Below are 25,132 nucleotides of genomic sequence, written 5' to 3'. Positions count from 1 at the left end.
ATGTGCCCCTCCCTCAGAAGTATGCAGAAAGCGACAGGACCAAGTGGAGATATATTTATGGAGAATTTTTATGAGTTACACCCCTTTTTTTTTTTACTTTTAAGAGCATTTTAAATCATAAGTGCAAGTTGTAAAAAAACACTTAGAGACACCTGCTTAAATACTGTTTGGTTTGAGATGACAGTAATTGCCTCAAAATTAACTAGAACTTTGTTGGTGTTGTCACAATTCTAAAATTCCAAACTTAAGTATAAAGGAATGGACCTGTTACACAATACTGATGATAAAAAAAATACTTTTCTAGATTAAATCGTGGTATTTTCTTTTATATTACCATGCAGTTTTAGATCTGTGTAATCCCCATTGTCCATGTAGTTTCCATAATGGTCCAGATTGGGTCACAAGAAATTTTTGTTGGGTCGCCTTGTCACGATCTGCATGTAGGTCTGGAAAATACATATACATATATCTCCGTTCCTCACTTTTTCTCCGTGCACCCCTCCTCACTTTTTCGGCAGCACCGTCTTGCCTAATCAAATTTTCTGTGGAAAACACTGATTACTGTTTTTCCTTTTTAAAACTTGAGTACCGTATTTTTCGGACTGTAACGTGCACTTAAAATCCCTTAATTTTCTGAAAAATCGACAGTGCGCCTTACAATCTGGTGTGCCTTATGTATTAATTCTAGCTGTGCTTACTGATCTCGAACTGATTTTCACACACTGAGTCGTGTTCTTTAGTACGACAGAAGTTGACCACATCAGCGCACAAGGAGCGAGCTGTTTTGTTTTCTTTTCTTTTCAGTGCTTATAGTTCATTGCAAATTTGCCATGTGGTTTTAAGGTTTGTTTCTGTAAAACATAAACAAATGTGCACAAAGCTGCATTAAACACATTATTACTTAATCTACATTTGAGTCGTCCTCGGAGGAAAAGAAAAATGTCTCAAGTCTCAAGTGTTGCACTTTTGTTTTGCTTTTATTGCGTCTTAGAATCCGGTAGCCTGACTCATCAGCCAGTTTCACGTCATACAAACCGTCTGACCTCGCAGTGTTAGGATTTGTTCGCTCGATGGTAGACAGACACTTTTTATCTTTTAACCAATCGCTGCTATTTGGTCGTGACTTATGTAATGCGCCGCTAATGGAGCTAACTGGTATATTAAGCTTTTGCCAAATCCCGTAGGAAGAAGGGCAATAACGTATTTCCCCTTTATGAAATTCACCTAACATTCTCTTTGTTCCGGCTTTAAATCCTCGATCTCAGGAATCATTGCCAAAACAGGATATATGGCTCTTCGCTGATTGGCTGGTGCCCGGACTCACACTTCCGGGGTTTTTTGCGAACCGTCTAGTGCATTTTGATTACGGACCTAGTTGCTGGAGAGAAATTAAATTGAGCAGAGACAAAAATTCAACATTACTGACATAGCGCCTTATAATCTGGTGCGCATTATAGTCCGAAAAATACGGTAATACTAATTGTTCAGAGAGACACGATCACTCAATCAACGATAAAATATCCTCATTAATGTTCAAAAATGGTCACAAATGTATTTATTTTTTATTTACAAATAATGTCTATTGACTTTGGTTGCGAAGATTTGTGAGTTTTAAAATATGGGTCCCCAGAAAAAAAGTTTGGGAAACACTGTATACTGGTCTATGTGCTCTTATACTTGTTCTGAAGCAGCTCAAGATCATTCTAAAGCTATTGAGGAAACGTTAATTTCAAATACTAATATTAAAATCTGCTTAAATGAGTATCTAGTTTTGATATTACATTTATTATCAATTAGTATCTACTTTTGACAACACTAAACCTCATAAAAACAGTCAGTTTTAAAGCGCTGCTATGTAAAACTGAATGTAGTGGACAAAAAGAGCACTTCTAACATTATTTTATCACAACTTTTGAAGGTTATTTGAAAATTTGTTGGGATTGTGGGCAGAAAATCAAATTGGCCGGCAGTGCACACGGTAATGTAGAAATAATTATTTTTCCAGATTATTGTGCTCCTGCAGCCCACAGCTCTTTTATAATGTTGTATTTTTGTAGGCACAAGTCAAAAGCTTTGGTAATGTTAAGGGTGAATGCATCGTCCACTAAATCTTTCATCTATACATACTCCAGGAGTGTTTGTGATGAGGAAACAACATAACAGATCAGAAAACAGTATAATACAGGCCCTTTAATAGTTCATTTGATACTAATATATACAGTAAAATATTTTCTTTCAGTCCATTTCAATTTGTCATGATTTACAAAGAATTACTTCAACCCGAACTCCAAAAAATAAGGCGTGTAATTTGTGCCTATACATACTCTACAGAGTACTGCACATACTCTACAGAGTACTGCACATACTCTACAGAGTACTGTATATACCCTGTATGTACAGCCACGCCCGCAGAAAACACACATGTCAAAATGTGAGACATTGACGAGGTGTGATGCAATTTAGCAGTAGTACTGTAGTAGTGGTGGTAGTAGTAGTAGTAGTAGCTGTAGTAGTAGTAGTTAGCAGTAGTAGTAGTAGTAGTAGTAGTAGTAGTAGTAGTAGTAGTAGTAGTAGTAGTAGTAGTAGTAGTAGTAGTAGTAGTAGTAGTAGTAGTAGTAGTAGTAGTAGTGTACTTGTAGTAGCAGCAGCAGCAGTCATAGCAATAGTAGTAGTTGCAGTAGTAGCAGTAGTAATAATAGTAGTAGTAGTAGTAGTAGTTGTAGTACTTGTAGTAATAGTTGTACTTGTAGTAGCAGTAGCAATAGTAGTAGTGGTAGCAGCAGCAGTTGTAGCAGTAGTAGTAGTAGCAGTAGTAGTAGTAGTAGCAGTAGTAGCAGTAGTAGTTAAGTAGTAGTAGTAGTAGTATTAGTAGTAGTAAGTAGCAGTAGCAGTAATAGCAGTAATAGTAGCAGTAATAGTAGTAGTAGTAGTAGTAGCAGTCGTAGCAGTTACAGTAGTAGTAGTAGTAGTAGCAGTAGTAGTTGTAGTAGTTGTAGTAGTTGTTGTAGTTGTAGTAGTAGTATTAGTAGTAATATTAGCAATAGTAGTAGTAGCAGTCATAGCAGTAACAGTAGTTGTAGTAGTAGCAGCAGTCACAGTAGTAATAGTAGTAATAGTAGTAATATTAGCAATAGTAGTAGCAGCAGTCACAGTAGTAGTAGTAGTAGTAATAGTCGTACCAGTAGTAGTAGAAGAGAACATTTGAGCCAAAGAAATAGACTACAACAACAAAAAAGTTTCCTCTGATTTTAGTTTTATTTATTGCACTTAAAACAGAAAAACATGCGTCCGTACTCTGTTCGAGCTTGCGTCTCCACAAACCCGACTCTTCATCGGCCTGTTGACTCTGTTTTGTTGCACCAGTTGCTTCTTTCAGTGTTCGTCTCCTGTAGTAAAACCGACTTTACAGGGAGGACAGACCCGCCCTGTCCTCAGCCAATTGTCTTCAACCAAACACACTGCATTTTAAAGACGCCTGACATACCGAGCAGTCTGTCCATCATCACAGGGGCTGAAGACGAGAAGTACAACAAACCATACTTTTCACTTTTAAAATAACACCTGTAACCTGCCACTTAAGAAGAAACTGCTTTTTCATCTGATTCTTTAAACAAAACGCCACTTTGTGTGATGTGGGTCTGAATGTCCCAAGATTTGTTTTTATATTTTTGACATTTCAAACCAGTCTGGGTGGTTACAATGAGGTGAGAGGTCGAGAGAACACGAACAAATATCTCATGTTTCAGGTTACACCGTCTATAATGAATCTGTGTTTCATTCGTTCATTCATTTTTCAAAATAAAACCAAAATAAGAAAATGAAAAAACAACTATTTTCTTCATTATTTGTCTCCAAAACCAAAATGAAAAACGGATAATGATTTGTTTCATGTTTCTGTGTGCCACATACGGACTGAACCAGGACTACACCAGGTCCAAACCAGGTCCAAACCAGGTCTAAACCAGGACTGAACCAGGACTGAACCAGATCTACACCAGGTCTAAACCAGAACTGAACCAGGCTTAAACCAGGTTCCGGTCTCAGTCCTGGTCTCAGTTCTGGTTCCGGTCTCAGTCCCGGTCTGGTCCTGGTCTCAGTCCTGGTCTCAGTCCTGGTCTCAGTCCTGGTCTCAGTCCTGGTCTCAGTCCTGGTCTCACTTTTGGTCTGGTCCCGGTCTTGGTCCTGGTCTGGTCTTGGTCTGGTCCTGGTCTCAGTTCCGGTCTGGTCCCGGTCTCAGTCCCAGTCTCAGTCCTAGTCCTGGTCTCAGTCCCGATCTCAATCCCGGTCTCAGTCCCGGTCCTGGTCCCAGTCTCAGCCCCGGTCTCAGCCCCGGTCTCAGTCCCGGTCTCAGTCCCGGTCTCAGTCCCGGTCTCAGCCCCGGTCTCAGTCCCGGTCTCAGTCCCGATCTCAGTCCCGATCTCAGTCCCGGTCTCAGTCCCGGTCTCAGTCCCGGTCTCAGTCCCGGTCTCAGTCCCGGTCTGGTCCTGATCCTGGTCTGGTCCTAGTTTCAGTCTCAGTCCCAGTCTGATCCCCGTGTGGTCCTGATCACTCAACAGTCTATATTGTGATTAGGGATGTAACAATAACCAAAATATCGTGATATCGTATCGTCAAAGTTCTCACAATAATATCGTGGACCATAACAATATATCGAATTACAAGTCTCTTTGCTTAAATTCAGAGTTATGGTGTAGTAATATCTAAAAGACAGAGGGAACTACATAGACCATGATCCTTTGCTCCATTTCAGTGCAGACTACAAGAAGAAATAACAGTTCTAAGCAATTTAAAATCTTTGGATTGAGTCTTGTCAAGGCATTTTAAGAGGAAAAAGTCGCATATTAAACAGTTTTGTTATCCTCCACAAAACATCACAACAAATATCGTACCGTGAGACTTGGATATAGTTTCGCCCCTAATTGTGATGGTCCACGATATTAATGTGAGAACTTTCACGATATTTCGGTTATTGTTACATCCCTAGTCCTTAGGCAAGGCACTTCACCCACATTGCCGAGTATAAATGAGGTGTGTGCATGAGTGTTGGAGGTGATCGGAGAATCTCACTTCTGTCAGTCTGTGGTTACATTAATGTCTCACCACCACCGCGTGTGGAGTGTGGAGTGAATGAATAACGCACTGTAAAGCTCTTTGGATGTCTTGAAATGTGCTATATAAACCCAGAGATTAATTAAAATGAATTCAGTTGTAGTCATTGCTGGGGTGTAACGATATTCAAGTCTCCCAATACGATATCGTCACATCTACTTTTTCCTCTTTAAATGCCTTGACAAGACTTAATCCAAACAACTAAGACTTAAAAGTGTTTAAAACTGTTATTTCTTCTTGTAGTCTGCACTGAAATGGAGCAAAGCATCATGGTCTATGTAGTTCTGTCTGTCTTTTTTTTTTTTTAGCTATTGTTGTACCATAACTCTGAATTTAAGCAAAGAGACTTGTAATTCGATATTTTGTGATGGTCCACGATATTATTGTGAGAACTTTGACGATACGATATCACGATATTTTGGTTATTTTTACATCCCTACTCACAATATAGACTGTCGGGTGATCAGGACCAGACTGGGACTGAGACCAGGACTGAGACCAGGACTACACCCGGACTGAGTCTGGGACTGAGACTGGGACTGAGACTGGGACTGAGACTGGGACTGGGACGGACCAGATCAGAACTGAGAAAAGGACTAAGACTGGGACCAGACCGGAACTGAGACCAGGACCAGACCGGAACTGAGACCAGGACCAGACCGGAACTGAGACCAGGACCAGACCGGAACTGAGACCAGGACTGAGACCGGGACTGAGCCCAGGACTAGACCCGGACTGAGACTGGAACTGAGACTGGGACTGAGACGGACCAGATCAGAACTGAGACCAGGACTGAGACCGGGACCAGACCGGAACTGAGACCAGGACCAGACCCAGACCGGAACTGAGACCAGGACCAGACCGGAACTGAGACCAGGACTGAGACCGGGACCAGATCGGAACTGAGACCAGAACCAGACCAGAACTGAGACCAGGACCAGACCGGCACTGAGACCAGGACTGAGATCGGGACTGAGTCCAGGATCTGGTTTTGTCCTGGTTCAGTTCTGGTTTAGTCCTGGGATCGGTCCTGGTTCAGCCCGTATGTGGTGCATGGAAACACGAAACGGCCGTTATCCATTTTTCATTTTGGTTTTAGAGACAAATAATGAAGAAAATTGTTGTTTTTTGTTTTATTTTGAAAAGCAAATAAACGAATGATACAGGGATTCATTACAGACAGTGTATTGTTATTCTTATGATGCACTTTATTACTGTTTATTAACCCTTTTGTTGAACCATAACTCTTAATTTAAGCAAAGAGACTTGTAATTCAATACATTGTGATGGTCCATGGTCTTATTATGAGAACTTTGACGATATGATATCACAATATTTTGGTTATTGTCACATCCTTAATCATTGCAGAAGTACAACAAACAAAGACTGTGAATCTGTGGCTTAAAAAACCTCTGTACACAGCTCAATCCAAAACATTATAGTGTCTGGATTTCAGCGCACGCGATCAATACTATGTTTAATAAGTAGATGCAGCCGGCGCACAGAGATGTGATTGTGCTGATTTTCAATATCCTTTTTATGGGGAAACAAAATGTACTCTTTACTAGAAACACAGTCAGTTGCCCCAGCTTTAAGGCACAAGGGCAACAAACCATTATGAAGAGGTTGTATTCACTGAAATCTGATGTGACGTCTTACTTTTTTCTTTAGTAGTTACTTATATGATCATTATTTCTCATGTAATTTACTTTTATTATATATTGCTACATATTCACTATCTTTTAAGGTATTTTAGGGAATGTTTTGATGGATAACGACTTAGTATTTTGTGTAAATGTAACGTATTGTTAAAATTGCATATACATAACAATCTTGTCACTTTTGATATTGTATTTTACATTGTTATGGTTTAGGCAACGGTTTGTAAGGATAATGAACTTGAATTTAGTAATATTGTGTTATAATAAACATATTGGGGATTCAGATTACTATAGTCATAGGTTTCCCCTATTTAACTACTCAACTGATCGGCCCTGTCTATTTTAACAAGATTCCAAATCATTATACATCACTTTGATTACCGAACTAATTAATAACTACTACTATCATTTTCAGTAAAATATGTGTTTAAACAACTAAGTAATTTTTAACATTCAAAAGTTATAATCGACATAAAAAAGGCATCTGAGTTCTTCAAAAAACACATTTAAATATGTCAATATGTTTTAATTTGCAAATAGTATTAATATTCCATGTTCTTTATTAATAAAATATAGATTTTCATAGGGGGGTCAACATACCATAATAAGATTCTGACCCCGGGGTCACCTCACCGCAGGGTCAAAGTCCTACACCACACCTGTGCAACACTGTGGGAGATTCAATGTTTAAAGAAATGATAATAACCGCTAAGAAAATACACAAATATTGGACAAAAACACACAAATATTGAACTAAATTTAGGGATTAAGGCAGCATTAATCTCATGTTTTAATTCCTGTGCTCTCATTATAAACTATATACGCCATAGTCCAATTTTACACATCAACATCTTTCAACTATCACAACTATTTCCGGATAAAATCTCATTTTCAAGAACATTTTTCTTACTTTTACGTTTCATAGAAGTGTCAGCTTTAAAGGTCAAAACTTGGTCGGTGGTTACAAAGGAATCCACCTGTTGTTTGTATTTGGGATTAAAGTACCAGTGACAAGGATTTACAACGGTTGGTTTAAAGTTAGTCCAGCTTTAAAACTTGTTTTTTGACTCATTTTTACAAAGAGATCTTTCTGGATTTGTTGCATTTTAGGTCTGTGTTGTGAAGGATTTTGTAACCTACCCTTAGGCCTGTCTCAGTAATTACTATATCGATTTATCCTTCACTATACTGTCTTTTTAAAGGGTCTATGTTACGCAAAATGGATTCTTGTGAGCTTTAAGTCATGTTATAATGCTGTTCCCTCCTCAAAAACAGACCTGGAGGTGTGTTTTGTTTCATTCATACATGGTTGAGTGATCCTTTAGTATTACTCACTACGTAATACTATAACTGTTTACATTTCCAAAGTTCAACCAACGTTTACATTCAAGTTTCAAGATAACAGCTTCTTTCACCTTTTGTTCAGTAGAGTTTGGCATTTCCAGGGCTGAAACTATCCAAATGACTGAACTGAACGTGTATAGAGTTTAAAAACACAAAGGAGCACTTGCTGTGTCACCAGATGACACAAGGTGCGACAAAGTGTTTTCAGTTTGTTTCAGTCTAAATATGCAGCGTTTCTGTGTTAAACATGTGAGAATGAAACAAAACAAAACTCCAGGTCTGTTTGTGACGAGGAAACAACATTATAAAGATAGATTCAGTTAATTAGTTGCATAAAATAGTTTCAATAATATCGTTTATCTCTGCAGCAATATAGCGTGACAGTCCTACCTACCATTGACCTACAGTTACTACAGCAACAATTACTTCAGCTACTACCCTATAACTACTAGGCCAACTAACCAACTACTACATTACACTAACTATTACATCCACAACTATACTCCTACTATAACTCCTGCAATAGCTACTACTACTGCCACTACTACCACAATAACTACCACCACTACCACTACCATTACCACTACTACAACAACTACCACTTTTACCACCACTATGACCATGATTACTACTTACTACTACTTACTACTACTTACTTCATAAATGGTAAATGGTCACACTTTTCCACCTTCAAGACACACAAAGTGTTTTACAACAAGGAACCACTCATCCATTCACACACACTCATAAACCAGTGTACACAAACACTAGGGGTGAGGTGGGTTAAGTGTCTTGCCCAAGGACACAACGACAGCATTCATCCATGGGAGCTGGAATCACACCAGCTCAACCCGTGATGTTTATGTCGAGAGCGGGATTCGAACCGTCAACCTTCAGATCAGTGGACGAATGCTGCTATTACTACTTGGATTGGATTACCATGAAAAATACATTTTATATGTATAATATAATATATTAACATAATATAATTCATTATCATATTTCATGTGATATTTCTCTAAAAACTACTATTACTACTACTACTTCTACTACTACTACAACTACTACTTCTACAACTACTACAACTACAACAACTACTACTACAACTACTACAACTACTACACAACTACTACAAACTACTACTACAACTAACTACAACACTACAACAACTACTACTACAACAACTACAACAACAACTACTACAACAACTACTACAACAACTACTAACAACTACAACAACAACTACACAACAACTACAACAAACAACTACAACAACAAACTACTACAACAACACAACTACTACAACAACTACAACAACAACTACACAACAACTACTAACACTACAACAACTACAACAACTACAACAACTACAACAACAACTACAACAACTACAACAACAACAACTACAACAACTACAACAACAACTACAACAACTACAACAAACTACAACAACTACTACACAACAACTACAACTACAACAACAACAACTACAACAACAACTACAACAACTACAAACAACAACTACAACAACTACAACAACTACAACAACAACTAACTACAACAACTACAACAACAACTACAACAACTACAACAACTACTACAACACTACACAACTACAACAACTACTACAACAACAACTACAAAACAACAACTACAACAACTACAACAACTAACTACAACAACTACACACAACTACTACTACAACAACTACCAACTACTACTACAACTACAACACTACAACTACTACAACAACTACTACTACAACAACTACTACAACAACTACTACAACAACTACCAACTACTACTACCACTGCCACTACTACTACTACTACAATGACTATGACTACCACTACTATTACACAACAACAACTACCACTACTACTACAATAACAACTACCACTTCTACTACTACCACAACAACAACTACTACTACTGCTCCCGTCTCGCTCGTGTCCTGTTTGTTTACCAGAGGGAAAAACAAGTTTGGCCACTTGTTTTTCAAACATAACATTTTCTAAAGTTGCCATTTACCTTTTAACTTAAAGCTGCTGTAAAAGATTTTGAGTGTCTTACAAAAGGTGAAAAACAGAACCAGCTCAACCTGATGAGTTTATATGCACTTTACTCAAGTGTCAGGACAGAGTTTTAGTGTCAAGATAACACCAATAACAACTAGCATGCTAACAGCCCACACACAGGAGTTTATTTTGAACCTAGAGAAGCTTTTTCAACTCGATACTCAATTATAGATTCTGATGATGATGTCTTTAGAGGTTAATTTCAACGTTAAATCATAGTACTTTCTTTTATATTACTGTGTGGTCTTATATCTGTGTAATCCCTCAGTCATCCGGGTTCTTTTTATAGTGATCATGTGCTCTTCTATTTGTTCTGATACAGCTCAAGATATTCAGGAAAGGTTCGTTTTTGTCCTGTGAATGTGACTCTTTTAGTATCAACACCTGCTCAACTTAGTATCTAGTTTCGATACTAACTCTGGTATTGATTGGTATCTGATTTTCGATACTTTTGACAACCTTAACTGGAGCAAAAACAAATGGCGCTGTATTAAATAGAAATAAAATACAAAATGATCAGTCTCTTCTTTCTCTCTCTCGGAGTCGAGTGTCTTAACCCTGTTCTATGTGACAGACAGAACTCCACTGTCAGCTGTGCTCTGTCAAAACCAATCAGACGCTCATCTCTGCAGCACAGACACACACGCACAGTCAAACAGCACAGCTCCTCAAACACACACACACAGACTCGAGCAGATCTGATCATAAGGTCAGGAGGCTATGAACAGGACTGGGTGTGCACTCAGAGTCACTGCTGTCAATGATGACCTTAGGCTGACTTGAATCAACACAAAAAGATGGTTTAGTTAAGAAAGTCTGGTCCATCCGTCTCTGCATATTTTGTGGGGGTGGACAGTTTATGCAGGGCCAGCCAAATCCACTAAGACGTACTGTTCTATAGAAAAACACACATATTGGCGAGTTCACGTGGGCGTGTTTGACAGGTAGATTAACCAATAAGAGAAACTGGTCTCAATCGGTCTCGAAAAAAAATAAAAAATATGCAGTTTATGTGTGAAAAAAGGGGGGAAAATGAAACAATTACATTTAGGATGGAAAAATCAACCTAATCCCTATTATTATGAGATTATAGAAATTTGAATTCTTAATGAGATGACCAATGAGCCTGTTGTCTAAATTTTCCCCCACGCACTTGGCAATTTTCAGGTGGATTTAAATGAAACGGAAAACGTACACCAAAGTTCTTGTCGAGGTGTAAACGCAATGAACAGTAAAATAAAAGTGAAAAAACGCCTAGCACATTCAGACGGTGAATGTCCAAAAGCTTTTTTAAAATTTTTAATTAACGTTTCGGCAAAAAAGCCTTGGTCAGATCATTTTTCTTGCTTTGGACCACAGTATACACAGGTAGATTTAACCACAGTGAAGTGTCAGTGACTAAAAAAGTAAAAATTAATTTTACTTTCTCCTTCAGGTTTGTTTGGACCAAATGGAGATTTGACAATTCAAAAAGATCAGGGACGTTTTCTATATAAGCGTGTGATATCAACAAGCAAAAATCAAGCATAGTGTCTGGGCAATATGGAGAATTATTGAGACTATGGCTATGTTTATACGATGACGGTCTGAACTAGGGATGGGCATGATTAATCGATTAATCGATAATTGATCATTAAGAATTTCATCAATTACGTTCATTTTAATCGACAAACCAAATGTAGGTTGCTGTGTGTAGCGTGACCAAACAGGTCTGTACATGTGTCTCTCTGCACTCAGAAGGAGCGAGACACAAACAGTCGGTCAGTCTGCAACGTACCGAAGCACAAATGTGTATTTAACGATGATTTGTACAAGAAATTCCACGCTTTCCGTTGCGTTCGGGACAAGTGTGAGTCCATGTGCACAGTGTACAAAGCAGCACATATGTTTCGGTGTCCAGTGGGAAAAAGCTTTACCAGGTGAGAGTCGCTCAATGTCGATGATGAGTCCCTACGTCCCTCCCCCCGTACGGTGTCCTGGATTTGACAAACGCAAATATGGTCACACAGTCATGTCTTTTAATCCGACAGAAATTGACCGCATCAGCGACACAAGAGCTGCAGTTTTATCTTCGCTGAGTTTATGCAAATTAGCGATGCGGTTTTAAGTTTTGTTTCTGTGAGAGTTGCGCAAAACTGAATTAAACACATTATAATGTCAAACGGGCTGATGTGGCTCTAGAGTCGTTAAGGGTTTATATGTCGTAAAGTTTAATTTATTTATGCAGATTAGTAGTGCAGATAGTAATAATAATGATGATCATTTTAATATAAAAACGTTAATGATTAATCGATAATCGATCGTTAATTCTTCCGACGATCAATTAAGAAAATTTCATCAAATGCCCATCCCTAGTCTGAACAGAAGACGCAAAAGTGGCATCGCATCTTCACTTTTTCTTCCACAGTTAGACGAGCGTTTTCGGGAGGAAAACTGCGTGCATACAGTGACGCAAAAGTGTGTAGAATTCAATTGGGTATGTTCGTATTTGAAGCAACAAGGGCGTCTTTGGACCCTCGAAAGTTTTCACGCCATGCATTTTCATCATCTCCTCCTTCCACAAAGTTGTTCCACCATCGACTGGTTCTCCAGGTCTCGTCCATATCCGTCTGACTCGCCTGCGACGACCTGGTGCATCCAGAATTTGACAGAGGTGACTGCAGATCCTTCTCTCTTCACTAATAGTATCTCTGCATATTCTGTACATTTGTTGGCACACCTCCTGTAAGTTTATTAGAATCCGACGCATGGAAATGATCCGACATGTCTGTTTCTGTACTGTATGTATGTGACGTAAACATGTACACGACCTGAGCAGATCTGACCAGAGTTTTGCGTCTTGGGCAGTGTAGACGGAAACGCTACGACACAGCGTATTCAACTTTTTCACTCTGGAGGGTGGTTTCAGATTTTAGCGTCTTTAAGCCCCAAAAACGCCGTCACCGTCTAAACAAAAGGCACTTCCAATAAAATATTGTCGTTTTTACCTGCAAGCGTTCTCATGTAAACAGGCTGAACACCATTTTGAAGACATACAAAAGTTGTTAGTGGTGCAACTCTCACCATTAAAACATTAAAAGGTGCAAGGGTCCGCCACCTGCTTTTCTCCATGGAGATACTGTTGCTTTGTCTAAGAAATCTCACAGTGTGGCTTTGAACCTTTCTTTCACCACTGAGACCAAATCGGATCAAGTTACAGGTCAGATCGGTGGAGAGGCAACCCGCTCACAGTCAGAACACCTGTTTTATTTTGGTATTTTTAAGCACGTGTAATCGAATAAATGTAAGGTAGAGCAGTTTAATGTCAAAAAGCAGAGCAATGACATATCCACAGAAACAAGAAGGCAACGGACCTCTAACCGAAAAGTTACATAGTGCATCTTTACATTACAACTAGGGCTGGGTATCATTAAGGAGTTGCCGATACGATACATACCTCGATACATAGGCTACGATACGATACATATCTCGATACAGTGCACTTTCGGTTCGATACGATATATTTCGACTCGATTCGATGAAAAATAAAGGCTAAATCATGGCTGTGATCCTTAAAGTCTTTGTTAAACCACTTCTTGTGCAAAGTTCATATGAAACACAAACATTTTAATCCTCAAAACAGTGAAAATGTCAAAGAACAAACAATAAAACTGTAGCACTGTGTCAAAATTATTTAGTAAAATGTACCAAAAAATACTCTTGGTGATATATCGATACAGCAGCCACTATGATATATAAATATTTTGATATTTTTGCACAAACCCCTAATTACAATTGTTATTTGGTGTATTTTATTCAGTATATAGGCCGCACAAGTCTGCATTAAGGTGTATATATCTTCCACAGTTTGCAGTCTTGTCAGAAGAGCGGTTTTACAGGTCTCACAGTTCAGAACAAAAGGTCACTGCTCCTATCTGTTTCATCAACTCGTAAGTGGGGCGGTGATTACTTTCAGCTATAGGTAAAAGTGCTCTACAAAAAAGTAAAACGCGTGCATTTCGCTGCAGAAATGTCAGCACCGTCACTCAACAAAGTAAAAGTGGTGTTGAAATCCTCCCTTTAGCCACGCAAGCCAGTCAGACCAGTCCCTGAAACTGCCCACTGAAAACCTGCACAGAGAGGATAAAAACAAGAGTTGACTTGACACAAATTCGTTACTCAAGTTAAAGTTTGCATGGATATGTCACTGATCTGCTTGGAATGTTCCACTGTATGACATTAAACAGCTCAACCTTACGTTTATTCAATTACAGATGGTTTTACTGCTCAAAAATATCTAGAAAAACAGGTATTCATGACTGTGAGCGTTGTTAATCCTTGTGTCATTCCTTCATTCATTTTTCAAACTAAAACGAAAAAAACAACGATTTTCTTCATTATTTGTCTCCAAAAACAAAATGAAAAAACAGATAATGATTAGTTTTTTCAGTTTTCGATTTTGTGTTTAAATGAATAATAGAAAAAATATATAAAACCGTTTCCTGTTTACGTGATTTGAACCAGGACTGAAACAGGACTAAATCGTTTTCAGTCCCGGTCTGGTCCCGGTCTGGTCCCGGTCTGGTCCCGGTCTGGTCCCGGTCTGGTCCCGGTCTGGTCCCGGTCTCAGTCCCCGTCTGAGTCCTGGTCCTGTTCCTGGCCTCAGTCCTGGTCTCAGTCCTAGTCTGGTTCTGGTGTGGCCTCGGTCTCAGTCCCGGTCTCAGTCCTGGTCCTGTTCCTGGTCTCAGTCCTGGTCTGGTCACGGTCTCAGTCCCGGTCCTGGTCCTGGTTGCAGACTCTGTGCTGGTCTGTTCCCAGTCTAAGTCCTGGTCTCAGTCCTGGTCTGGTTCCAATCTGGTCTCGGACCTGGTTTAGACCTGGTTTAGACCTGGTTTAGACCTGGTTTAGTCCTGGTTTAGTCCTGGTTTAGTCCTGGTTTAGTCCTGGTTTAGTCCTGGTTCAGTCCGGCATTGCAGTTTAAGTCACATAAACAGGAAACATCCCTTATCCGTTTTTTCTATTCGTTTAAACAAAATCGAAAACTGAAAAATCGTTTCCTTTTTTTCATTTTGGTTTTGGAGACAAATAATGAAGAAAACTGTTGTTTTTTTCATTTTCTTATTTTTTGTTTTATTTTGAAAAACAAATGTATGAATGATACTGGGATTGTTGTTGCCTCTCCACAGATCTGACCTGTAACTTGATCTGATTTGGTCTCCTTTCCTTTATGCTAAAAAGCTCTAATCCCATAATGCAAAACAGTCCTGATAAAGTAATAACATCTCCATGAAAAAAAGCATCTGACAGACAGATCCTCCATCAGAAAAGTTACGCAATGCACCTTTAAGTTACGCAATGGTAATTACAGCTGAGTACACTTTGGTCTTTTTAAATATAAATAAAATCTAGAAATGTTTGGGCAAAACGGTATCAGATAGAATTCTTGACAAGGATTTCAGAAAGTCATAAAACAGTACTTAGGCCTGGACAATTTGGGGGAAAAAATCTAATTGCAATTCAGATTTTTTGGCAAATATTACACTTGTGATTAAATTTGCTTTTAATGTTTTAAATATTGCCAGATTCTTTCCAAAGTGCTCATTTCAAACTGTTTTAATAGTGTTTGAGAAAAGATTGAAAACTGAAATGCTAAACTACTTCACTTCAGAACATAATTATATACAATAGCTGTCCAAAATACATAAAAATACTGACATTTTGTTGTTTATAATGGATCCTCCTGGGACCCAAAGAAAAAAAGTGTCCCGCAGTATATATATATTTTTGTGATTTTTGGAGGTAAATGAACACACACCTTAGCATTTAGATTTTGTTCATTTTATTTTTATTTATAATTTGTAACATGTCCACTGTGATGGACACCGGGGACGTTTTAGTGTTAAATCCATGTGAATTGAACCTAAAAACAATCTTTTTTGATGACCAACATCTACAGTCACCTCAAAAAGTTTTCAAACTCCCTTTTAAATTCTTATTTTATTTAATTTTTATTTTATCATAGTGCAGCAAACTACTTCCTATCTATCCTAACTCACCTCCTAACTATCTCCTATTGAGTTATTATTTTTTAATTTTGGACATGATGGTTCCCTATAATCCCCCAGCTCTATTTAGGCAGACGAACCAAGTGCCCCCACAAAGAGTCTATCTCAAAACATTTAAAAGATTGACTGGTTAACTTAGGGATGGGCATTCGATGAAATTTTCTTACTCGATCGTTGGAAGAATTAACGATTGATTATCGATTAATCATTAACGTTTTTATATTAAAATGATCATCATTATTATTACTATCTGCACTACTAATCTGCATAAATAAATTCAACTTTACGACATATAAACCATAACCACTCTAGAGCCACATCAGCCCGTTTGACATTATAATGTGTTTAATTCAGTTTTGCGCAACTCTCACAGAAACAAAACTTAAAACCACATTGATAATTTGCATAAACAAAGCGAAGATAAAACTACAGCTCTTGTGTCGCTGATGCGGTCAATTTCTGTCGGATTAAAAGACATGATTCAGTGGAATACAGGTTAGTGTGACCAGATTTGTGTTTGTCAAAACCAGGACACCGTACGGGGGGAGGGAGGTGGGGACTCGTCATTGACATTGCGCGACTCTGACCTGGTAAAACTTTTTCCCACTGGACACCGAAACATATGTTCCTGCTTTATACACTGTGCACATGGACTCACACTTGTCCCGAACGCAACGGAAAGTGTAAAATTTCTTGTACAAGTCATCGTTAAATACGCATTTGTGCTTCGGTACGTTGCAGGTTGACTGACTGTTTGTGTCTCGCTCCTTCTGAGTGCAGAGAGACACATGTACAGACTCCTGTTTGGTCAGGCTACACACAGCAACCTACATTCGGTTTGTCGATTAAAATGAACGTAATTGATGAAATTCTTAATGATCAATTATCGATTAATCGATTAATCATGCCCATCCCTAGGTTAACTCAATGTCCACTGTAAAGGACACAAATGAATGGGCTTGGTCTAAGGACGATATATTACATAAATAATTGCAGCCTTTGTGATTTGATAATTGCACGTACTTCAAATTGCTATTTAAATGCAACATACTGTGCAGCCCTATAATTGTCTCTACATCTGCTGATTGTAAGCAACTGTCTGTAGGCACAGTTGTCCGGGGGCAGACTCACAGAAACAAGGCTGCCAATCTCGGCCACTGGCTCCTCTGATCACAACAATCGCTCACTCACACATTGGTAATTTGCAAAGTGGGTGAAATGTCTTGCCCAATGACACAACAAGAGCTGGCATTAAAGTGTCGAACCACTAAGCCTCGAAAATTAGGGCTGGGTATCTTTAAGAAGTTACGATACAATACACATCTCGATAAAGTGAGCTTTTGATTCAATACGATATATTTCAAATCGATTCGTTCCAGTTAAAAATAAATAAATAAAGGCTAAATCATGGCTGTGATACTAAAAGTCTTTGTTAAACCACTTCTTGTGTAAAGTTCATATGAAACACAAACATTTTAATCCTCAAAACAGTGAAAATGTCAAATGTGTCGCATGCACCGCAAAAAGTAAAATCTATCTAGTTAAGATGACTTGAATTAAGAAAGTTTCATCATGATTTGAGTAAATTTCACTTGACAAGTAAAATGATCAATCAGCGGAATAAGACTTTTTGTACTTAAAATATGAAAATACAACTTGTTACACTTAAAACAATAAAAACAACAACTCTTTGCCCTTAAAATAAGAAACAAAATCGAATGTTGCTTGACTAAAAAAAACACACTTATTTTATTGGTCGAATCTACTCAAATAAATAAAAATAATAAAAATAAACTCAAATGTTCTTAATTTACGTCATTTTAACTAACCTAGATATTACTTTTTGCAATGTGAATGACTTTTCTTCCTCTAAACCAGGGGTGTCAAACTCATTTTGGTCCGGGGGCCGTATCCAACCTACTTTGATCCCAAAGGGGCCGGATCAGAAAACTCATGTCATATAAACCCCAAAAATAACAATAAGTTCAAATATTTGTGCAGAGAAACACAAATCTATTACAGAAATATTTTTTAATTGATGAACTCTTTCTTATTATAATATTATAATATTATGAACAACCTGAATCTTTAAGAAAAATACAATTTCAACACAATGTTTTAACATGAACTTGTTTGCAAATAGGAATAAGTCAGTTTTTCTTGGAAAATCCTGCACTCGGCTCCACTTTTCTCATTTTGGACATTTTGTTGATGAGGGTGTCACGGTCAACAGTCAAAACGATCGTCCTTTAAGAGCGTTTGGAAAGAGACAAGTCTTCATTTGTGCTGCTCTGGTGGGAGGGGCCACGTACAGAGGCTCTGGAGACGCTGCTGTGCTAAGCGACGCAGAAAATTACCAATATTTTAATAGAAAATATAATTAAAATATTTTAGTAGAAAATCACCCAAGGGCCACATTAAAGGTCTTGGAGGGCTGGATCCAGCCCCCGGGCCGTATGTTTGACACCTGTGCTCTAAACAAACAACAAAACTGTAGCTGTAACAAAATAAGTTATTAAAATACACCTAAAAAAGACCACAATATCGATATTGTTTCATCACATTAAACAATATGATATATCAATATTTCAATATTTTTGCACACCCCTATCGAAAATGTAATATTCACATAATCAAATAGATGCTGTATTGTATTGTACAGGAACAATTCGATAGACCAGACCTGGGCATTGTACAGTTCTGAGGCCACATATGGTTCTTTGGTTGACTCTGACTGGCCTGTTTAAGCTCATTTGGAATTACAAAATAAACATGTTTTATAATTTTACCTCATGTATGGACTAAAGCTGAATTGTTTTTGTTTCAGAGGTGTTTTTTGTAAGGCAACCTTCACTTTTTCATTGCTTAGTCATAACATAAACTCTCACCAGTTTTATCAGCTTGTCAAAACAATGATATTTTCAGCTTTTTATACAGAAATACAGTTAATATTATGCAGACCTGAGTACGAATGTTAACAATATTTTCTGTTTCTCATGTGGCCCCATAGAAAAAAATACTTGCCCACCCCTGATCTATACAAAACTTCAAAGCAAATGTACACAAAGGGTATTTAAAGGTCCTGTATTTCGTACCAGGAGTTGTGTCTTGTTTCATTCACACATGTTTGAGTAATTCTTGAGTCTGTCTACATCTCAACAGCTCAAAATGCTCTGTTCCACCTCGTGATGTCATGAAGTTTTTAAGTTAACAGCTAACTTTAGTACAGATTGGCATTTTCAGGGTTGAAATGATCCATATGATTCTAGTGAAGGTGTATGCGGTTTAAAAACACAGTGGAGCACTTTCTGTATTACCACATGACATCACAAGGTGGAACAGTTTTTTACTTGAGAAAAGAATTCAGCCTAAATATGCAGCGTTTGTGTGTTAAACATGTGTAAATGCAACAAAACACAACTCCTGGCAAGTTTTTGACGAGAAAACAACATTACAACATAGATCAGAAAACAGCGTAATATGGACCCTTTAACACTTCTCAAATGTCTCGAGCCCAGAGAAGAAAGGGAACACATTAATGAATTTTAATATGCTGCTACAATTCACTAAAATGCAGGAAGAAATATCAAGTAGTCCCCATTTAAGCACCATCTGTTGATTTTGGGGAGTGAAAAGGCATTGACGAGTGCAGTCCAATCACTCGCACAGATTTCAGTAAAAAAACAGCATTTACCCAGAAGCCCCGTGGCAGCTGGTCTGGACTGCGACCTGATTATGTTTGGATGCTTCTGCACTGAGGAGGCTCTAATATCACATGTTATAATGTCTGTATAATGGGGCCCATATGCCACAGTCCAAAAACGGTTTCTAAGGAGACCACAAGTGTCGAGAACAAATCAAGGAAGGAATAAAGCAAAATGAAAGATGCTCATGTGAAAAATCCTAATGTCAGATTTATTTCAGGTGGGTTTTTTTAGGCGGGATTGGGGTTTTTCTGGGTGGACTTTACGTGTTCTTCCTGTGTCGGTGTAGGTGGGGTTTGGCCCAATCACTAAAAGCAATCAAACAATATTTAAACACTATTATTTTAAATGAAAGGGTCCATATTATTCTATTTTCTGATCTATTTTATACTGTTGTTTCCTCATCAAAGACTTATCTGGAGTTGTGTTTTGTTTCATTCACACGTTTAACACTCAAATGTGGTAATCAAGGAAGTGCTCCACTGTGTTTTTAAACTCCATGCACCTTCACTAGAAACATTTGCACGATTTCAACCCTGGAATTGCAGATCTCTACTGAACAAAAAGGTAAAAGATGTTAGTTTGAAAACTACTGCTTCATGACATCACAAGGTGGAACAGATCATTTTGAGGGAGATGTAGTCAGGCTAGGGATACAATGATCCAGCTTTTTCAGTTCCAATACTGATATTGATACCTTGACTATAAGTATCTGCCAATACCAGTGCAGAGATGAAAAATAATAGCCTGATTCATCAGCCGGTTTCACTTCATGGAAACAGTCTGACCTTGCAGCATTAGGATTTGATAGCTTGACGGAAGGTGGGTACTTTTTTATAGTGTAGTATATAAATATGTAGAAAGAAGGGCAGTAATGTCTTACCCCTTGATAAAATTCACCAAACATTCCCGTTGACAACACAGAATGTATGGCTCTTCACTGATTGGCTGGTGCCCGAACTCGCACTTTTGGGGTTCTTGCAAACTGTCTAGTGTATTCTGATTCCTGACTAGTCCCTGGAGAGAAATGAAATTGAGCAGAGGCACTAGGTGGCGCCAGCCTGGCTAGGGAAAAAGACACTTATTTCATTAAAACACAGTTAACTTCTTACACGTGAGATCCAATCCTGTTCTGTAACTGTTACTTAACCTTCAAATAACTATTGAACAGTTTTGTAAGGATAAAAGTTCAAACAATATGAGATGTTCCAGGCCAAAATCAGCCTGTAAATCTGCCTTAATGCATCCAAATAAAGGCCCAACCATCGACTGAACCGATATCATGGACGTGATACCTGATCCAGCAAATTTTTCAGTATCAATGTCAATGTCCAATACCAGTATCTAAGACAGACTAATAATAAAGGATTAGTCAAACGTGTGAATGACATAAAACACAACTCCTGGTATGTTTTTGATGAGCTCTGAATCTTAAAGAATCTTTTTATATAATCAATAACCTTTAAATTCTAAAACTCAGTGGAAACGTCCTGATTAAATAAAGAATAATGTTTTAATATTGCATTAGCTTTGCATTATACCTCACAAAATGAGGTCAATTAACATGGTATCAGTATATGAGGTCATTTTTAATTAATTTAGTGATTTGTAGTGTTATTTTACAGAAGTGCATTTGAAATAAGTTCTGTATTTTTAATGGGAGTTCAGGGGTAATGTTATTGACCACAGAACGTCCACTTCTCTGGCTGGTCTTTTCTTTCGCTTGATTTTATCTTTTATTTTAGACAGTTTGACGTCAAAATGGCAGTCAAAAAAGACTGATCGAAATGCTGGACAAAATACCCAGCTTAATTAAAAAATATTGTATTTTAGTCATGAAATGTGCAAGGATAGTTTTAGCAAAAGTTCTTGTTTTAAAAGCAAGGACGAAGCAGAAGGGTTATGAAAACTTGAACCTTGCATAAGACTCTTTTGTTTCTGGCCTTAAGCACAAAATCCACTCCCTTCTCTTCAGAGGCACAAGAGCAATCCAAACCATTTCAAAAGTTTGAACTATGAGCTTTAATCTTTTCACCACTAAACCTCCCATTTACTGACAGACGAGAATTCCTGCTACACCAGTGCACAGGAGGCATGTTCACCCGCCCAGAGGATAGCACACATGATAAATAACTATTTAAAAAGCGCACTGTACCTAAATGATGAGAACCAAACATGCAGTACATCTGGGTTTCAACGCACATCCTATTCATGAGTTTCAGCTTTCAGGTATATGCCACTCTGATTAAAAAATATTTTGTTTTGAATTGTTAATTGTGATGCCAACATGCCCTTAGTTTTCATCACTCTGAAACCCATGGATAATTGAAAATGTAGGCTGTTTTTTCCTGTTCTAATTACAGGCTCCAGTCACTAACAGAATCACAATCAGAGTCTGAAAAGCAACATGACTCACAATATATCACAGAAGTATAGATATCGTAAAATACTGGCCAATGCGAAAAGGAAAGTATTGCAAGATTACAGTAATTACAGTAATTTTAAGTCCATTGCCATCATATCGAGGTTATCTGGGCAATGAGGGCCTCACACATACAGGATGTACACCTCATTCCTGCAGTGGAGTGACCCATTTAGCTTTTTTCTACTGTGGCTTGATTTGTGACTTGATGATTTTGACTGATTTCCCGTGATCACATCTGGTTCACTTGCAAGAGGCTTACTTCCTGCATGCTACCATGGAATAAAATTACTCTGAAGCATGACGTTAATCTAGTCTTAATTACTCCATTAGCTGAGTCTCAAATCGTCCATATTTCAAAAGACTCAATCAGACTTAGGCATTTTGAGTTAATCACAGTGAAATGCATTCTACAGTATCTGCACATGAGTGTGTAGTGTGTAGGCTGCACAGTAGAGTGTGTGGCCTTTTGTCTGTGAGGAGAATACAAATGTTTGAGTTGCTCTTAATCATTCAGTCATTGTATAATAAAATGACAGTAGCTGTGTTTTTACTGAAACAGTTCTAATCCACTTCAGATTCACAGAGGTTTCTACATCGACTTCAACACACACACAGTATAACTCTACAACAGAAGCACAGGCAGCCTGCACTGAACTGGATTACACAATACTTCCACATGGTGTCGAAGGTTCAAGTCTAGGATTGATGTTGAATAAACTTCAACATCAGTAAAACAATTTGTTTTACAACAGTTATGTTTTATTCAGCAATATTTTACATATGCCTTGACTTGAGTGATTGATGTTCCCTATTAGATGCTGACAGCACCTCTACAGTCGCCCCAGGCCTGGTGTTAAAATCTGGAATCTGGAGCAGGAGAATCCTGTTGACCGGGATCACTATCTCTCCATTGGCTGTTCCATGGGTGGAGGCTCCACAGCTGAGAGTGGGCACACCCCTAACCTGTTCTGCAGGTAGCTCCCAGGTCCCAGAGGCCCCAGTGCTCCACCCCCCTACTCCACTGCATAAAAACACAGGCAGCGAGCAGTAAGACACTCAGAGGCATCTGGTCCTTTCTGAAGCATCTCCTCTTCAGCTCAGCTCACACCCACTGCAAACATGTCAAGGAGAGCCATGTCTGTGTCCAGCTACAGCTCCAGGGGGTCTGTGGTCCCAGCCACCTCCAGCTTCAGTGTGAAGAGGAGCGGCTTCAGCTCCGGCTCTGCCTATGGCAGTGGTTCTGGCTTCGGAGGTGCTGCCGGTGGCTACAGCAGCGGCAGCATGTTCTCCTCCAGCATGGCCGGTGGTTCTGGTGGCTTTGTGGCCCCTCCCATCACTCAAGTCACTGTGAACCAGAGCCTGTTGGCCCCTCTGCAGCTGGACATCGACCCCACCATCCAGGCAGTGCGTACCAACGAGAAGGACCAGATCAAGACTCTGAACAACCGCTTTGCCTCTTTCATCGACAAGGTGCGCTTCCTGGAGCAGCAGAACAAGATGCTGGAGACCAAATGGAGCCTGCTCCAGGACCAGACCACCGCCCGCTCCAACCTGGACGCCATGTTTGAGGCCTACATCGCCAACCTCCGCAGACAGCTGGATGGCCTGGGCAACGAGAAATTCAAGCTGGAGGCAGAGCTCAAGAACATGCAGGGCGTGGTGGAGGACTTCAAGAGAAAGTACGAAGACGAGATCAACAAGCGTGCCGCTGCAGAGAATGAGTTTGTTCTGCTGAAGAAGGACGTGGACGCCGCCTACATGAACAAGGTGGAGCTGGAAGCCAAGGTGGACGCTCTCCAGGACGAGATCAACTTCCTCCGCGCCGTGTACGAGGCCGAGCTGCGTGAGCTGCAGGGCCAGATCAAAGACACCTCCGTCATTGTCGAGATGGACAACAGCCGCAACCTGGACATGGACGCCATTGTGGCTGAAGTGCGCGCTCAGTACGAAGACATCGCCAACAAGAGCAAGGCCGATGCTGAGGGCTGGTACAAGCAGAAGTTTGAGGAGATGCAGACTTCTGCCGGACAGTACGGAGATGACCTGCGCACCACCAAAGCTGAGATCGCAGAGCTGAACCGCATGATCGCCCGCCTCCAAAACGAGATCGAGGCCGTAAAGGGACAGAGGGCCAGCCTGGAGGCCCAGATCACAGAGGCAGAGGAGCGCGGAGAGCTGGCCGTGAGGGACGCCAGACTACGCATCAAAGATCTGGAAGAAGCTCTGCAGAGAGCCAAGCAGGACATGGCCCGACAGGTGCGTGAGTACCAGGAGCTGATGAACGTCAAACTGGCCCTGGACATCGAGATCGCCACCTACAAGAAGCTGCTGGAGGGAGAGGAGAGCAGGCTGGCCAGCGGAGGCGTCAACGCCACCATCCACGTGCAGGAGTCCTCCAGGGGAGTGAGCTCTGCTGCTGGGGGTTTCGGCTCCGGCTCCGGCTTTGGCTTTGGAGGCTCAGCCATAGGAGTGGGAGGAGGCTCCATCAGCAGGTCCTCCATCAGCACCACCAGCTCCAGCAGACGGTACTGAGCCAAGACCAAGTCCCGCCCGGCCCTGAGAGTGTTAAACTTAGAGAAGACATTTAAACTTGAAACAGCCTGAACATCATCATTCAGAAATGTGCAGTTTGAACTAATGCCTGTTGAACAGTTTTTCAATGTTTCTCTGCTAAGTTTAATATTCCTGTGAAGTTTCCCAAACCAGATTTATTTCACTTGTTAAAAAAGAAAAATGACAACAAATAAATCTGAGATTTAACCTCCAA

General features: G+C 39.5%; 2 protein-coding genes across 2 annotated transcripts in view; one reads left to right on the top strand and one right to left on the bottom strand.

Moving 5' to 3' along the window:
* The window catches only part of LOC110170153 (serine/threonine-protein kinase 32C), a 448,821-nt gene that overhangs the window by 409,755 nt on the left and 13,934 nt on the right, over positions 1-25,132 (bottom strand). The window lies entirely within an intron of this gene.
* On the top strand, positions 23,485-25,065 carry LOC110170144 (keratin, type II cytoskeletal 8-like). Its single transcript, XM_055162591.1, has one exon. The coding sequence runs from the start codon at positions 23,485-23,487 to the stop codon at positions 24,895-24,897; it is 1,413 nt and encodes a 470-aa protein (XP_055018566.1). The 3' UTR covers positions 24,898-25,065.

This window comes from Boleophthalmus pectinirostris, unplaced genomic scaffold (assembly GCF_026225935.1).
Source record: "Boleophthalmus pectinirostris isolate CB_2022bp ecotype Guang Dong unplaced genomic scaffold, ASM2622593v1 HiC_scaffold_5, whole genome shotgun sequence".
Lineage (NCBI taxonomy): Eukaryota > Metazoa > Chordata > Actinopteri > Gobiiformes > Gobiidae > Boleophthalmus > Boleophthalmus pectinirostris.
The sequence above is the reverse complement of the archived record's forward strand: the minus strand, read 5'-3'. Positions and strand labels throughout refer to the sequence as shown.

What these genes read in the sequence shown, in the direction of transcription:
- LOC110170144 (XM_055162591.1), top strand. Translation starts at nt 23,485, where the DNA reads ATGTCAAGGAGAGCCATGTCTGTGTCCAGCTACAGCTCCAGGGGGTCT.